At 37.0% G+C, this 18,103-nt stretch overlaps 2 protein-coding genes across 2 annotated transcripts; both read right to left on the bottom strand.

Moving 5' to 3' along the window:
- Positions 1–4,209: 4,209 nt before the first annotated feature.
- LOC143540638 (protein FAR1-RELATED SEQUENCE 5-like) lies at positions 4,210–5,872 on the bottom strand. The gene is made up of 3 exons (XM_077033640.1): positions 5,678–5,872; positions 4,535–5,570; positions 4,210–4,442 (listed from the first exon to the last, which is right to left on the bottom strand). Exons 1-3 carry the CDS (start codon positions 5,870–5,872, stop codon positions 4,210–4,212), a joined length of 1,464 nt encoding a protein of 487 aa, XP_076889755.1.
- Positions 5,873–7,149: 1,277 nt separating this feature from the next.
- On the bottom strand, positions 7,150–8,473 carry LOC143540637 (uncharacterized). Its single transcript, XM_077033639.1, has 2 exons — positions 8,459–8,473; positions 7,150–7,590 (listed from the first exon to the last, which is right to left on the bottom strand). Exons 1-2 carry the CDS (start codon positions 8,471–8,473, stop codon positions 7,150–7,152), a joined length of 456 nt encoding a protein of 151 aa, XP_076889754.1.
- Positions 8,474–18,103: the final 9,630 nt, after the last annotated feature.

Below are 18,103 nucleotides of genomic sequence, written 5' to 3'. Positions count from 1 at the left end.
ACCAGAATAGTCAACAACACTCGATATGCATTTACCGCGTTAGAAAAAAACCATGTTGCACCACATTGTTTAATGCATCTAAAGAGGTGACAATATCACTAGATAAGCACGTTCTTATTCTTCATTAACATTAGAAGTTTCTGGTTTTTGTTAAAAAATTAAATATATCCCCGGCTTGAGACTTTCTTATTTCTTCGACACGTTTCCTCTTTTTGCGTTTTCATTACCGGATTGGTATTTGTATTTAAGAGGAATTTTCCTAAAAAATAATATATATGTGTTAATTCAATAAACAAAAAACAAAGTAACAATTAACAATCAAACCTACTGTTGTCTGTTGACAACTTGACAATTGACATAAACTGATAAACAACAATTCAACCCTAATTGGTTAACTCCCTAACTCACTAACTTTTATAATAAAAGTGTAAAACTAAACAACTAAGTAAACAATTGAACAAGAAGTCAGATTCAGAACTAACCCCTACCCAGCGCTGGACGGACTGACGGAGCCGGGCTGGAGCCAACGGAGCCGGCTGCGGCGGTGGTGGACTGGTGGTGCAGGCTGCTGGCGCCCGGCGGTCGCGACGGTGGTTTGTGTCTGCCTTTTTCGTGGTACGTCGTACGATGTAATTGGAGTATGTAATTGGAATGGGTTATGGACTTATGGCCTACAAATAATTGGGCTACACCCAATTTATAAATGGGTCTAAACAAATTTTTTTATATAAAATATAAAAAAAAAATTAAAAATTTTCGGGCATACCGGGTGGTCGGGCCTATGGCGATCGACTACCCTGCCATAGGCCTGAGCCGGCCCTGATGTTCATGTTGTAATCTAAACTAATTTTACCGTGAAAGAAGAGATACATTTATAGAAACTTGTTTTGTAATTTGCAAAGTTTGCACACCATATTTGATAAATACACAATGGAAACGATTCTGGCAAGAACCGATTAGCGAGAACCAACTTTACCGGTTCTGTAACCGAACCGGTTTACTATAACCAGTTCCGGTGTCGGTTCTTAGTTTTAGTCATTTTCGGTTCCGGTTCGGTTCTCGTGGTTCTGAACCGTTGCACAACCTTACTTTTGATGATCTTTATGAATCCCGAATCCCATACTGAATAATGAATTATTATAGTTCTTGATTGAGATATTCTCATATCAAGAAAAGTTTAGGTTATAATAATGAGTTGTTGATACGGTTTATCCAAAACAACCGCAAATCTTCATAAACAAAAGATAGAAAAGAAAAGATAGAAAAGAAGAATGACCAAAAATTTATCTTGTTAGAACAAAATCAAAACAAAGCCATGTCAAACTTCATTTTATAGTATTTGTTTGATATTAATTTATACTTATTTAAGGGGTTTTCTAGGGACACTGCCCCTTTTTACTAAAACACTCATCAATACGTTCTGTATAGGACTATATGGGGCATATAGGCCCCCTATAGTCCCTATATAGCCCTATACGGGACGTATAAGGGGGTGTGGGAGTCCTTAATATGACCCTTATTTAATGTATCAGACTAGAATATTGTAACAAATCTCAATATTGTAGAAGTGAATAAGAATCATAAGATATTTTGGAGGATATGTTCGGATGTGATATGTTTCCGTTTTGTCTTTTCTATAACGTTATACTTTCTTTATATAGTAAAATATGCATCCCATCTTGAACAAAATAATTGATTTCCTTGTATAGTTGCAACCATTTTCAAGATTCATAGGTGTATAATTGCATTACATAAACTTTTTCCAACTTTGGATATGACTGTCAATAGTTACCAAATATGTTTGTCGGTGCATTCCGATCCCATGCAAACTGCCAACATAACTCACAAGGTGTGGTGCAGTAATATAATAAATAATAACAATAATAATAAATAATAAAGTCGTATTATTAATTTGACAGTGACTTTACCTTAAAGCTCGACCACTAAAACATTAACAATTTTTAAAAGGCTTGTGTTATTCATACATCAGTGTGGTCTATACAAGTCGTATAGGCTCTATACGGCTCGTATAGGTGCAGTTGTCAAGTCCTTTTCAAGTAGAAGTGTCAGGATTTTATTCTTTTGTATCGTATAGGCCCTATACGGCTCGTATAGAGCTATATGACTCGTATAGGGTCTATTTGACTCGTATAGGGTCTATTTGACTCGTATAGCTTTTTTTTTTCAATTTTAAAATTACAAAATATTAACAATAACACCCGAGTTGGTTACAAAATAAAAATATACATAACAACCTACGTACAACATGAGCGTTTCGGGGTAACGACTTTTTAGTTTTATTTGTTAGTGTAGATGTTTTGGCTCGTGTTAACTCAGCTTTTGAAATATAGTCTTTATAATTTTAATATTATACTTTAATGCCTTATAGACACATTACAAATGAAATAGAAGTTGTCGGGTGACGCATTATTTAACGTATTTAAATACTTTATCATCATTTTTTTACTCTAATTGATTGCGCTTGTAAAAGAAAAACTTTTTAAACATTAATAAGCAAAATTATAATAATCCATACGCGATAATTAACTAAGCAACCAAACAAACATGTAATCATAAGGACCAAAACATAATATCCAAAACAAAAGGTCCCAAACATAAGGTCCAAAACAAAAGGTCCCAAACATAAGGTCCAAAACATAAAGTTCAAAATACATAAACATCTAAACACCCGATGATAAAATAACGACTACAAGTTCAAAATACATCAACATCTAAACACCTGATGATAAAATAACAACTACTGTGGCGGGGCCTCATGTGCCTCTGGCGACGGTGAACCAAGTATGCCTGACTGTGCTGGAACTGTACGACCCTCTTCCCTTGCCTGCGTAATCATCCAATCCATCATCCATGCGACCCTAGTGTCTATACGGCGAGTGGAAGCAACAAGCTCACGTAACGTATCATCCACATGTACTGGGATCGGCGGCACTAGTCTAATCACATGATGGCGTGGCGCGGGGTGCTCGAGCTCTGGCTCTAGCTCTGGCTGTGGCTCTGCATCTGGCTCTGGCTCTGGTTGTGGCTCTCGCACCGCAATGAAACGGGTCTGCTTCCCAACCTTTTTAGTGATCTTCATCAGCCCACATGTCTACTTACCGATCGGATTCTGCTCGTATTTTTCTGTCATAGAACGCTTGATTCGATTCTGAAAAAAATTGAGCCTCATAGCAAGGGTCGTGACATAGGCGCTGCATGAAATCGAGGACTCCTCCCTAAACTGGTATATGGTAGCAAAGTATGAGGCAATGCAATGCGCTAGGTTGCACCTAGCAGGTGCAAAAAGAGAATGCAAGAAGAACAGATCAGTCTGCGTGACCCACTCTTGGCCACCCCCCCTGCCCGACAATCGTATACGCAATAAACTTGTGGAGATATCGATGCACCGGGTCTCTCAAAGCACTAGCCCTAGCCTTTGAACCATATTCCCCATCGCCAATCTGAGGCCACCAACCAGACAACTCTGCTAGGGTAGCCTCTGTACGAGCATCCAAGAATAAATCAGTCATCGTCTCCTCTTCAGTGTAGAACCCAAGTGCAACCGCAAACCGCGGTAGAGTAAGGTCAAACACCCTACCGCATAACCGAAAGGATACATCAACATCGGTATGAATCGACTCGATTGGCACTGGATTAAATTTGAAAGTGGATAAGAAATCTAGTGTTATTTCTCGATACCCGATTGTATCACCGGAATCAAACATGCGCCTCCAACGAGTGTTTACCCCGATAATATCCTCAACACGGTTTTTTTGAGCCACTTCTTCCAAGAAAGGCCACTCAATAGTGCGGGGATCAACAAAAGACATACGAAGAAACCTAAAAAGTTTATCACGTTCTTCGGTGTCACGGGGAAACTGGAGAAATACATGACTATCCAGAAACTCAGGTTGATCATCCGGGAATGGTTTCGTATGACTATCCAGAGAATCCAACTTCTTCCAAAATATATCAATTGAATCCAATGGAATGGTTTCATATGCAGTCAAATAGTTAGAAAGCATACATGCACATGGCAATGAACAACTAGTGCGAATATGACATCCGCACCCATACCCATGCTCAATGATTCTGTTCATGCGTTTAAGCTCTTTAACTAATAAATCTAGGGTTAAAATTGACACGTTACCTCGTAACTCCTTGAATAGTGGGATGTCGTGGTCATTCATATTTTTGTTATGACTATCTTCAAATGTTCCCTTTATGGTTTTTTGCTGCAAACTTCACGATCTGATCGATAACACCCACAAATTTTTCAAGCGTAGACTTCGTAGTAAGTAAGTGTTTCTTGAGAAGAGCATGCGCTCTCTCAACCCTGTTGGTTGTACTATTCCCGAAGTAGAGAACTTGATCGGTCCATGCAGACACAAACATCTCTTTGTACTTAACACGCCATGTTGTGTTCACGTAATCAAATACTCCTAAATATGTAAAAAAAAAGAACATGAGTACATAAACAAATATACCATCAAACATACATATAACAACGAAGTTGAGAGAAACAAAAAGTTACTTTTATGCTTGCCGGTTAATCCGTCATGAAGTCGCTTGTAATTGTACTCGTATGCATCTAGCGTGGGAGAATGAATTAACGAGCTCCATAATTCTTCAAAATATTCCCAGTTTTTATTACCCCGGAAAAAACTTTGCTTGCAATGCTTTTTAACGTTCTGAGATATGTGCCATCTGCATAGCAATTTTGCTGCATCCGGGAATACAACATTACAAGCATTCATCAAAGCAAGATCCCTATCTGTCAATATCACACATGGCATCATGCACTTGTGTAACATCGACTTAAGCCTCGTTAACACCCATGTAAAATTATCCTCCATCTCTTTCGACATAAAATACAACGCAATTGTAATCGTCTTGCCGGTTGAAGTTACACCAACGATTTGTACAAGCGGCAACTTGTATTCGTTTGTGTTGTACGTCGTGTCAATAATCAACACTTGAGGGAAAGCACGAAACATCATGTAGGAAGTAGGATGCATAAAGAATAAATCCTCCATGGCATTGGTGGATGAATTTTTACGAAAATCGTGGGTGTAACCTTTATCACCCAAAAGTTGGAAAAGAACCTCCATGTGACTTTCGCCTTGGAATATCTCCTTACGTACCTTATATGTTTCGTTATGCACGGTTCGGAGCGAGGACGCATTTGTCTCGTCTTCCCCCTGTATAAAACTTAAAATGTCACGTGGCGCCGAATTATTTCGATACATGTTTCTCACCGTAGTTTTCTGATCTTCAGTCAACCTCATAGCATATGGATGACCCTCCATATGTTGAGCGAGTTCATGGTTGTGGTCACCATGGCTCACTCGTAATGCCCAACCGTTGCATTCATTATGATATTTTCCAACTAATTTAAACGGACAATTAGTTTTTCTTGTACCCGAACATCTAACTTTCTCTGTTGACTTGTATACTCCACCGCGATCACACATAAGGAATATTTTTATCACATCCCCCGCAGCGTTGTTCTTCGTTCGTTCGGTGACTACGACGACACCGTTCTCCCTACCTATTTTTTGAGCCCAGTTCTTCAATTCATCAAGAGATATAAATATATGTAATGAAAATTATTTGTTAGCAAAGGTAATGTATACGATTGAAAATATAGTTAGAAAAGAATACTTTATGATTTTACCTTATCGGTTGAAAAAATGGACATGTTGCTTGAATTTTCACCACCGGTAACTTCATAATTTTCACCATCAGTAGCTTCACAATTTTCATCACCGGCAACTCCATAATTTCCACCACCGGTAGCTTCACAATTTTCATCACCGACAACTCCATAATTTCCACTAAAATTACTTTCTTCATAATTATTGTCAAACATCGATGTGAAACTTCATTCGTTTAAAACTTACAAAAACTAAAACATGATATAGATAATATGAGAAAAGAGACTAAGAAAGAACAAGAATGATAAAAATTGAAAAACTTAAAACACCTCTTTATATTATATTCACTAGATTATTAAATCCCAATATTACAATTAGTCAAACAACTTTCTATAGAAAATAAAAAATCATCAGACAAATCTATCATATTTTAGGCTTATTACCCAAATGCTACAATAAGACATTCAACTTTTGGTATTATCTTACAAAAGCACACAAATCTTACTTGGTTTGAGAAAGAAAATTTGATACCTGGTCTATACGGGTCGTATACCACCTATACGAGTCGTATAGACCAGAAAAATAATTAAAAATCTCTAGTCAAAGTACATGCTGACATGCTGTCTATACGAGTCGTATAGACCCTATACGGTTTGTATAGGTCAGACGAGTTACGTAAGCTATACGAGCTGGATAATCTATACGGCTCGTATAGACTGCAAAAAGCTAACACACTGACACGTTCGTATGCAGGTCAATAACTTAGGTCTATACGACTTGTATTGGTCCTATACGAGCCGTATAGCCTTATTCCCACACCATGGGGATGGCGTATGCATAGCATGACCCTTTTCCAAACCGGACCAAACTAATTGCCTACATAATTTTAAGTCAGTAGCATGTCACATGCACTCACTTCAAACCTCATTAGACCACTCATAATGGAACGTTATGGGATAGAGTTTTGACCCAAAACGTTAGGGAACTATGTTAGAATATATGTAAAAAACGCCTTTTATCATACCACTTTAACGCCACGTAAACAAGGGGAGCTGCTTTTAGTTTTATTTTAAGTATTGACTGAAGCTCTTGTAATGATTAAATATTCTTTTAATTAGTTGAACAAAATAACAGAGATATGATCGTTTCATTAACCAGCCCTTATGCCCCAGACGCCAAGATGCAAGTAAAAGTTGATTGAAAACACCCATATACGTAATCATGTTTGAGCTTTTTCTGAACTAACAAGAAACCGAGAAACGTCCCACTACGAATGACCTTAAAAGCACTGATTTTAATAATAAGCGAAATCGTAAACCTAAGCATAATATCCAAAGCACAAGGTACACATCTTAAAGGCCATTAAAGTCATTAGTCTAAAACATGGTAACACCACTAATCAAAGTATATTACCCTAACATAGACAGACTTTAACACCATTAATGTACAACTACATATGCGCAATGTACAAGTCAACAAAGCATTTCGTAATTCACACCATTTCCGCAGATGGTTGCACTTGAGCCTGAGCTCTCCCAAGCTGAATCTCCTCGCCAGGCTTCGGTAACACCACCGTCTCGGCCGCATAAGCCCCCCAAAACGTCGATAAACTCAACTTATCAATCGCCTCCCTGTGATACGACTTACAAACCAGATACAACACCGTCTGAGTCACAATAAACAACAAAAACACAATCGTAACCAACACAACGCACAACATCCCAATGACAACCCTCCAAACCATCGCTAATTGCGCAAAGTCACCCCCAAATTCAACAAACAACTCGTACACAATTATCACCCCTAGCAAACTCGCGTAGAGTATAAACGTGATCCCCATCCCCACCCCCTTCTTCCCACTCGCTAACATTCGTCCTTTTTTTAACGCGTTAGGTCCTTTAACGTCTTCCAATACAGTAACGACACTCGCCAGCTGCCAAACAACCGTCAAGTACAAAAACCCTAACACGTATAAAATCGAAATAAGAAACAAGATAACCGAACCGAATACCGAATAACCGAAAAACAGTCTCCCTACGTACAGCACACCGCCACTCAACACGTTATACACAAACAACCAAAAATATATATAAACGAAAGTTATAAAGAGCTTCTTCCAGACGTTAGGTACGACGGCAGTTTCGATTCGTCAGAAAGTGACGTCACGGGCGGCGTAATCGCAGGCGACGGTGAAGACGACGGCGGCGGTGGAGAGGAGTGAGAAGAGAGTGAGGAGTGTGAAGTAGGCGAGTTTGAAGAGCCAATCGGAGGCTGACACGTGGGCGGGGTACGAGGTGTTGATGACGTTGCTGTTTTCGATGCATGAGAAGAAGCGGTTGGAGACTTGCAAATGAGATAGGAAGATGAGTGCGAGTGGGAGGATGAGAGTGAGAGTGAGTTTGGTGAAGAGTGGTTTGGATGCGGAGAGTGATTTGAAGGAGCGGGTGAAGATGCCCAAGAAGGATGTCAGGTGGAGGGTGTCGGGTTGGATCCATGGCGGTTTGGGTTGGTTGATTGTGAGGAAGATGAAGTTCGGTGTGAATGCTTTGGATGCTTTTTGAATTAATGCGGGAAGGGGGTTAAGACAATGTGGTCCAGGGCTTTTGTTGAAATTACGAGGCATCATACGGTTTCAAACAGGTTCGGTTTGAATTAAGGGTTGTTCGGTTAATCGGTTTATTTACCCATCTATACGTATAACGTTATTGTTGAGGGTCATACACCTTTGCCAAATGTCTGTTTTACTTTTTTTTTTCAATATGCAATGAATCCTTTTAAGACCAATGCCTGTGAACACTCACCCGAAGGTACGACATTGTGGTGCGATATAACCACTTCATTTCAATGATCAAACTGGTGAACACTACATACTCTCGTAGTCTCCTACCTTCACCTAGTGGCACTGAAAATAAATAATTTTTTTTTGGGGGGAGAGGAGCGGGTGCATGAATCAAACTTGAGTCAACCATTTTACTTTGCTCAGTAAAAAGTGCTATTGATATAAATAAATTCATGAAATGTTTGTTTTAAATTTGTCGGATATGATCGTTTAAGTTTAAACATGTCAGACGTTGGTAATGTACACTACAATAAGCAGTCACGTGCATAAAATATTCATGGGGTAAAAAAATTCTGTTAGGTTTGGGAGAATTTGTTGGTACATTTTTTATTTTCAACAAAATATATTTGATTTTTGTGAGTTTTGACAGAATTTTGTGAGTTACGACAAAATTTCTGTGAGTTTTGACAGAAATTCTATGAATTCTATCAAAATTTTTGCTTAAATTTTTTTACAACATATTTTATTTGACACGTGGTTTTTATAATAAGTTGACAATATCGTTGCCTAACATTGTCCAACGAATTTGAAACGAATATTTCAAGGATTTACCGTTTATTATTATTTTCTACTTTTTTTAGTTTTTTTCTCATCGATCCACATATTTAAAAAAATATATATGTATGTTTCCATCATTGGAGTTTTTGATCCAGTAAATATTGACGCGTATTGCTGAATGCTGTTTTATGGTATACGTGCAATACGCGATCTCAACACGGTCACGTATATATATATAATATTCTTTTGTTAACATAACTGTTTCTATTTTCTTGAATCGTAAATAAAATAAAGCTTGATAATAAAATATAAATTAAAGTAACTTATGATAAATTAATCATACATGTGAGTCATTTGAATAACTAGCAGCAAAGTGACCCGTTAGACAGTTATTAATTTAGTTATGTTTGTTCTGTGTAATACTAATCAATAAGGCCTTATTGGTAAGTATTACAAGATCTCACGAGCGCTAAAATGTTACTAAGTATGATATAAGTAATATAATTGAAAAGTTAATACGTCATTGTTGGTCACATGTTGCGAGAAAACCAAGTGCAACCTAAGGCTATGCGTGTGGAGTTATGCAGAGAAGTACGGAGCCCCGTCGAAGGAGCAAGGAAGATGTGCATATGTTTAATTTATTATTTTAAGTTGTTAATTAATATTAAAAATCAATACTTTGGCTTGACATCAACATAACACATATTTTTAAGTGTGAGATGTGAACTCACCGGTCATCACTGCCTACGTGATACACTTTTTTTTTTGCTCACATTTACCATAATGGATGGCCTAAGGTAAATTTGTTTAAAATAAACTAGCAAAAAGTTAATGTTGATACTTTTGTAGTATTAATGTCAACAATCAAGCTTCAAGGTTGTTTCTGGAACTACTCTATAGTTTGTTCGCTTTTTTGAAACGAGCAACTGACGTGAGGTTGAAGACTCACTAAAAAATAAACCGATTACAACTAATTAGATAGCGGTAAGCAGGTGTCGAACACAAAGAGTTTGTGGAATATGTGTTACTAAGTAGCATTGTAATGTATTTATATTAAACTAAATGCAGAAAATAAATTCAAGTATTTTGTTGGTTGATTTGATAAACAAAAAGAACTGAAAACAATTTAACGAATTTAACTGAATTAAAAAGAATGCTCTTTCCCGATTTTAGGTTTTCAAAATTGATAATGTTAACTTTTACTTTTGGGATGAACTACATAGACATAGTTCGTGAGTATGTGTTTGATCGTGATAAAATAGGACTAAGTACTTGGGTTGTAAAAACGCAAGGTTGTCACTCGATAATCAGTTTTATATAGCTAACCCTAATTCTCTTCCAATAAATCCCGATTGCCTATGGTACCAAGAACTGATAGTCAAGAACACGAATTACACTATACTAACAATTACTAATCAAACTCACAATCACCATAGAAATATAATCAAAAGATCAAGTTACTATCCCATAAATAACATAAACAATTAACAAACATTCAATGGAAAACCTTACAATTCGGGAGAGAACACAAAAGAAATTAGCCGAGCATGATTTGGTTCATCATCCCTTCGATTATAGTAATCATATGAATGAAAAAAAGTATTCAATGGTTACACAACTCACAATTGATGTTATTGAACCCCCAAGATCGCCCCTAGTCGTTCTCCAATGATAGCTATGTGAAAAGAAAATGAAAAACAGATTAAAAACAAAGAAAAACGACAGTTACAGCTCCCGGACCGTGGCTTCCACGGTGCCCCAGAACGCCACGGTACGGTGAAAACTGTCATTTTTGATCAGTTTTGTGGAGCTCTTTCTCATTTTCTTGTTTTCTTCATATATTTCTCGTTTCAACTCCGTTTTCTTCATCGTTTTCGCCCACATTCTCGTGATTTCATCCTCTATCTCCTCATACCTGCAGTTATATATGTAACCATAGTCAACTAATTCCATGAAATTAATTGGTTAAGCATATGCATTTATATCTTTTAGCTCACTTAACGGCTTCCCTACGGTTCACCCGTCACATTCCCACACTTAACCTTTGTTTGCCCCCAAGAAACACCTCAAACAACAATTGTTCCTTTTTAATTTATAACCACCAAACATACCAACATATCCATTTCAGTCAAGGTCCCAAGTCATACCTTATTTGTCACACCCTCAAATTTCGACTAACGGAGTTTAACCATGAGGCGTGTGACATACCAGGATCTAGCTCATTTGTTATACCAAACATCCAATTCAAATATTCAAAATATTATTTAGATCTCATTCAAACATGAGAAAACAAAAACTAAACCATAAAATTATAGTTTTGCGGAAGCGTAAAGTAAATGGTTTAAAATTATAAACCACGTTTTCAAACATGCACAAACCATCAAATGTAAGGAATGTGAAATAAAAGTTCATGCGACAACTGTGACTCCTGACATATGCAATGCAACCCGCTCCATAGCATATCTAGCAACCTGGGCAAGTATAAATACTCAAGGGTCAACACGAGGTTGGTGAGTTCATATGTTGTAGTAAAAAAATAGTATATACATTATAGATAATATACGTAGCATAAGTAGTGTATGTATAAGTAGATTTAGCACTTTTCAAATATACTAGGGTAGCTAACCCATTTACAAGCTACTAGACGTTTGAACCGAAGCTGACTGTCTGTATGCCTTCTTACCAGGTATATCACAAAACGCTGGCGCAAGTATGTTAGGACAATTTACGCCCGTCCGACCTCCAGTCGAGTTTTAGCAGGTGGGATTTGTCAAACCCAGTAGTACTATTTAAATTTCCCCGCGATCCCATCCTAATGGTTCAAGGTATGTAAGGACTTTAAGTGATATGAGGGCATCTAGTATATACTTGTGATACATAAGAAATTACATAAATCCAAAATAAGTTGCTGCGTTTTCCTCCAGAAAACCAGTATGTAAGTATGTCCGTGTTTTCAATCCAGAAAACATGTATAGACAAATGTTTTGTGTTTTCAATCCAGAAAACAAGTATACTAAAATAGTTTAGTGTTTTCAATTCGGAAAACATGTATACAAAAATAGTTTAGTGTTTTCAATCCAGAAAACAAGTAAGGAAAATGTTTGGTGTTTTCTTTCTAGAAAACAAGTATACGAAAATTGTTTTGTGTATTCTATCCAGAAAAGAAATAGGAAAAAGCATGAACTCACCTAGTATCACGTGTAACATACTTTTATGAAAACCAAAAGGATGCACTTGACTCGCTAACCGTTACCTAGTAAAAGTGTGTAAGTTATGAGAATGTGTTCAACAACACATGACTCTAAAACCCAAGTATGGACTCACAAAAAGTTGACCCGATAACTCGTTGGTGATAAGTAATTTCAGATGTACTAAAAGTCTTAACATGTATCCACACATCATATCACGGCAAATAAACCAAATATTTATCATGCAACTCAACTTATGATCATTCAGTTCACGAGACGGATTATGACATGTACAAACTTATTTTATTAACTTAGTATATCTTAAGGATAAATTATACAAAATTTACCACAGTAGCATATAGGAACTAGATTTCTAAAACAATTTTTATTATATTTTCTCATTCATAAAAAATGCACAATAATTCAATCATTGCAGATAGGTACCAACAATTCAGCAGCTTACGCAACAAAAAATTGTTTCATATTTCTCTCAACTCATTTATCCAAATTGTACAAGTCCAATTGGGTTGTCTTCTAGACTCATAATTATAAGTTCCAAAATTTAAACCAACCCGTTTTAACTTTCCAAGAAAGAGTTATGATGTTGGGAAGACAGACCAGAATCTGATGCCACGTATCAGCTTTGACACTCGTTTTTGTAAAATCATAAAAACAATTCAAAACTTGTCCAAAATTATAAAAGTTACCTTTCTAGAAACTAGACTTCGAATACTATATCCTAGAATCAAGAATAGATCAATAATAATCGTTTAACATCAAGTTACAAACTAATCAATAAACGAGAACGAATCTGTCAGCAAACTGTTGTCATCAAAACTCAAACCCTAACATGTTGATGTCATCCCTAGGGTTCTAAATCATCAATTAACATTATAATCATCAAAGTTACAGAGATTGAACATCTAGGGTTTCACAATAACTCATCAAAATATAAAAATTGATACATAAACTTACCAATTAACATTAGGAATCATGTGAATCACTCATAGACACCTCTAATTGCAAGATTAAGATTGAATGGATGATGATTGTGTGATGATCAGCCATATGGGAGCTGGGAGACTGGTTACGATTTAGGGTTGGGGAATTAGGGTTGGGTAATAGGTTATTTTAATAAAATATTAATCATATTTACAACAATGACCCTTTTTGAATGTGTTTCGGCTTAAAACGAACCTTTTAACACCAAACCGAATTATAACAAACCATTATGACTAAAATACTAACCCAAGTTAGTAAAAATAAAGTCTCATTGATATATTTGCTATAACTATTTTATAAAATCCTAAAACGTACAAATCACTGGCAATCGAACACAATTTCATGAAACACGCTATAAACTAAACACATAATCATTTATCAAGCAACTTTACACAGATAATATTATAAACATATGCTTGAGGTACTATGTCATAAATAATTGCAAGTTAAGCCAGCATAATGTACTAAATCGTGTAACACATAAAATCATCAAGCATATAACAATTATATCAAAATCATTTATTCATATTTCATTCGACATTAATCACCAACGCTTACTAACAGACTCATGTTTGTGACTCGTTAATGACTCGGGTAAATGTTATGCATGACATGTAAGATAAAGAAGTTTGTGTTAACGGTGTTAACGTGAAAGTGCTGGGTGTGACACTATTCCCTCTTTACTATAGGTTTGCACTAGTGTACTTGATATTCTATTTAAACTATAGAATTCTAACCAAACCTAACATGCTTTCGGTTTTTACTCATACATAACACACATTCACACATTAACCCTCTTCTCAATGATCATTCACACATTTTCAAATATAACCAATTCTCCTAGCATACGCTTGTACAATAATCAAATCTCCACCTATACAAATGCTTTGACGCAAATGCAAATCAAGAGGGCTTAAAACGGGTGATAACGGGGCTAGGTGTAAGGGTATGGAAATGAAATATTGAAAGTAGCTCAAACGATCCAATCCGGCTTATTACAAAAAACTGAGTAAACAATGAAATAAACATCTAAATACATCACTAACTTCTATTTTTTTCTCTTTTTTTTTAACTCAATACATAATACTTTGAACATTACATCTCTAACACTTTTTTTTCTTTTTTTTTTTCTGAAACAAGCATAATAAGCATAATGCTTAATACTTCCTATTGATGAGTACTAAAACAATTACAAATACAAAGAAACCTATTAAGTCGGATCATCTCGCAATTTTACATCGGGGTTAATTGAATAAAAGAATAAGTCCAACAATGTTTCCTAAGGGAACCAACCCCCCGCCCCTCTCATTATCCACGCTCATATATGTAATGTATGAGGCCCACCACCAATACCCACACTCGCACTCATCCAGACGAGGCTTAAACTAATTGCCTCTATCACCTTTGCATTTATGTCAAGCTAAGATCTCGAAATGCACTAATTGTAAAATATCTATCGGAGAAATCTCAACTTTCTCAGCAATCCTTATTTTCTCAACTCGCAAGTGTAAACGAACATGTTATGCAAGTTATTGCACTGAAAGCATGGTAACCTTGATTAGAATACTAAACAACCTCCTTTTAAAAACAACTAGTCAAACATGTTATTTAGGGAATTGTGACCATGAAAAGGGACCCGAACCTTACCCCACATATCTTACCACATTCCAATTTCTTTAAAATTTTAAAATTTTTCTGATTTTTTATGTTTTATTATTATTATTATTATTTATTTTTTTAAAACAAATGAAATTTTCCTCATCCCCACACTTGGGATACATTATCCCCAATGTATGGTTTGGGAAAATAAAAAGAAAGACACTACTAAGTAAAACTCCACTTCCTTCCATGAAAAACCCGGGTTGTTCCCAACACAGTGTCAAAGAGAAATCCATAAGAATTTCCCTATACTTGGTTTTAGCTAAGATGGTAGCTTAAAATACAACTAATAACAAACAAACTAGAAATTATAATGCAAAATAAAAAGTAAAATATACAAAATGTACAATTACCACCTTTTTAAAACTTTTATGACACTTTTATGACATTCAAGGTGGGTGACTGGCCCACTCCCATACATTTTTCTCGTTACAAGCACGCTCCTTTTCAAGCAATTGTTGCCAGTATTCCGGCAAACCAGGGTCAGGCCCGAACATCCTCATCCTCCACCATGGAACATTTAGGTTAGGTGGATGTCTCATTTTCGTCTTTCTTAGTAGGCGACCATTTTCTGCTGCCTTCTTACTCTGTTGATGCTCAACTTCTTTCTTCTCAACTGACCTGTCAATCACAAAACACTCCATTTTCGTGTGATCCTTGCTCAAGGATACACACTAGTTAACAAAATCCTCCTTTAGGCTTTCCTTTTCAACAAAAGAGTCAGTATTATTTCCAAATAATAATAATCGTTTATCACGATTCCAAAAGAGTCAGTATTAAGTATATAGACTTAATTAAAGATATGTATGACAGGACTAAAGCTAGTGTTCGTGCGCCGGTAGGAGATACTGATTTTTTCCCGGTGGAGATGGGACTCCACCAAGGATCGGCGTTAAGCCCGTTTCTTTTCACGGTAGTCATAGATGAGTTGTCCAAGTCGATTCAGGAGCCTGTCCCATGGTGCATGCTCTTTGCGGATGATATTGTGTTAGTGGCTGAGACTAAACAAAGCTTGAACGAAAGGCTAGAGGAGTGGCGTGTAGCTTTAGAGGATAAAGGTTTAAGAATTAGTCGCTCTAAGACAGAGTACCTTTGTTGTGACTTCAGTGGTGTTGGTGATAGCGAGGACACCCAGATCACTATCGAGGACCAGGTGGTTCCGCAGATAACAAAGTTTAAATATCTAGGATCGTTTGTCCAAAGCAATGGAGAGATAGACAGTGACATAACCCACCGCATACAAGCTGGATGGTGTAGGTGGAAAGCAGCCACTGGGGTTTTGTGCGACAAGCGGTTCCCATCTAAATTAAAGGGGAAATTCTATAGACTCGCAGTTAGATCTGCAATGTTGTATGGAACAGACTGTTGGGCCATCAAGAAGACACAGGAGCGCAGGATGGAGGTGGCAGAGATGAGGATGCTGAGGTGGATGTGCGGACACACTAGATTAGATACGATTAGAAATGAGGTCTTTAGGGAAATATTAGGAATAGTTAGCATATCAGAGAAAATAAAGGAAGGGAGATTGAGATGGTTTGGGCATGTGCAGAGGAGACCGACAACAGCGCCAGTTAGAGTAGTGGAAGCCTTCATTGTGGAAGGAAAGAGGAGTAGAGGCATACCTAAATTGACTTGGGATGAGAGAATTAGACATGACTTGACAGAGTTGCACCTCTCTGAGGACATGGTCCAGGATAGAGATTCGTGGAGACGTAGGATTAAGGTTAGCGACTTCTAGGGGAAGACACCTAGTTAGCTTAGCTTTCTATTTAGGGTCTAGTTGGCTAGTCTTGATCCTTGCTGTTTATGAATATTTTTTTGTTTTGATGCTTCTTTTTGTTTCTTATGCCCTTTTCTTAGTAGGTTACAGATTCCTTGCTTTTTTGGTAGTTTGTTATCTATGTATTGCTAAGTGTGTTTTGCTTGTAGGATGTATGTCTACTATGATTACCTGTATGTAGCTTTATGAGCCAGGGGTCTCTCTGGAAGCAGCCTCTCTATTCTCTCGGATAGAGGAAAGACTTGCCTACATTCCACCCTCCCCTGACCCTACCGATAGCGTGCTATGCGGTGGGATATACAGGGCTTGATTGATTGATTGATTGTTTATCACGATTCCCACACTTTATTCCCAATGTCCCTTTAGCACAATCAATCACTGCAAGTGAAGTGGCAAGGAAGGGTCTACCTAATATGACTGTGGGTTGCGTGTTATATACCTTTTTAGCATAATCAAGTACTAAAAAGTCAACTGGGTAACAGAAATCCTCCACATGTACCATCACATTATTTATCATGCCTTGGGGAAGTGTATGGGTTTGATCATATAAACTACCGGGCATGATACTAACACAAGCTCCAAGATCTAGCAGTGCCTGATTAGTTTTAAATTAACCAATTTGGATTGATAAAAGGGGCACTCTCGGATCTTGAAGTTTACTCGTGATAATATTATTATCAACCCTCTCATCCCTTATTTTGGTTAATTTGTCATTTAAACATTTATCACAAGAACAATTTTCAAAAAATGATGTTTCATTCGGTTGTAATTCAGAGTTATTTTGAAAAATTGTTTCATAATTAACCACATTTTCAATCTTATCACTAATATCTTCCACCACCCCCTCAACAAACTGTGGTGTTGGGTCAACTTGAATACTAGAAATTTCAAAATTAGGTAAAAGACTTACCGCATTGATATGCACGTTGTTCCCCTTCTTTAAAATCGAGCTGTTTTTCTTCAAATTCGCCACATCGGTTGCAAGTTGACCCATTTGAGTGGTCAACGATTGGGTGGCTTTGTCACAGCCTTCATCCTTTTGCATGCGCACTTCATCAAGTTGATTTCTCCTTTGCATGTCTTGTTGCATCATCTTTAACATGTCCATAACTTAATTCCCACTTGATGAACTTTGACCAACAGACCCACTTTGACCGCCACCCCTTTGACCTTGAAACCCTTGATTATTCCCACCATGAAAATTAACTTGATTGTTATATTTTTGGCGAGGAACATAATTTCCTTGATTTCCTGGAAAATTTGGATTGGATTGTGTAGCGGGGTTCCCATAGCGAAAATTTGGGTGATTTCTCAACCCGGGGTGATAAGTGTTGGAATTCATATTGTAATTCCTACCACCTCCTCCTTGAAGTGCATTAACCTCCTCTACTTGAACTTGTCCCACCATACACACATCCGAAGCATGATCCAACTCGTTACAAATCGTATGAACATCAATTACCTGATTAGTGGTTTGTAC

Source organism: Bidens hawaiensis, unplaced genomic scaffold (assembly GCF_021521415.1).
Source record: "Bidens hawaiensis isolate Kalapana, Puna unplaced genomic scaffold, B.hawaiensis_p1.1 tig00012286_1, whole genome shotgun sequence".
Classification (NCBI taxonomy): domain Eukaryota; kingdom Viridiplantae; phylum Streptophyta; class Magnoliopsida; order Asterales; family Asteraceae; genus Bidens; species Bidens hawaiensis.
Note: the sequence above shows the minus strand (reverse complement) of the source record. Positions and strands in the feature narration are given on the sequence as shown.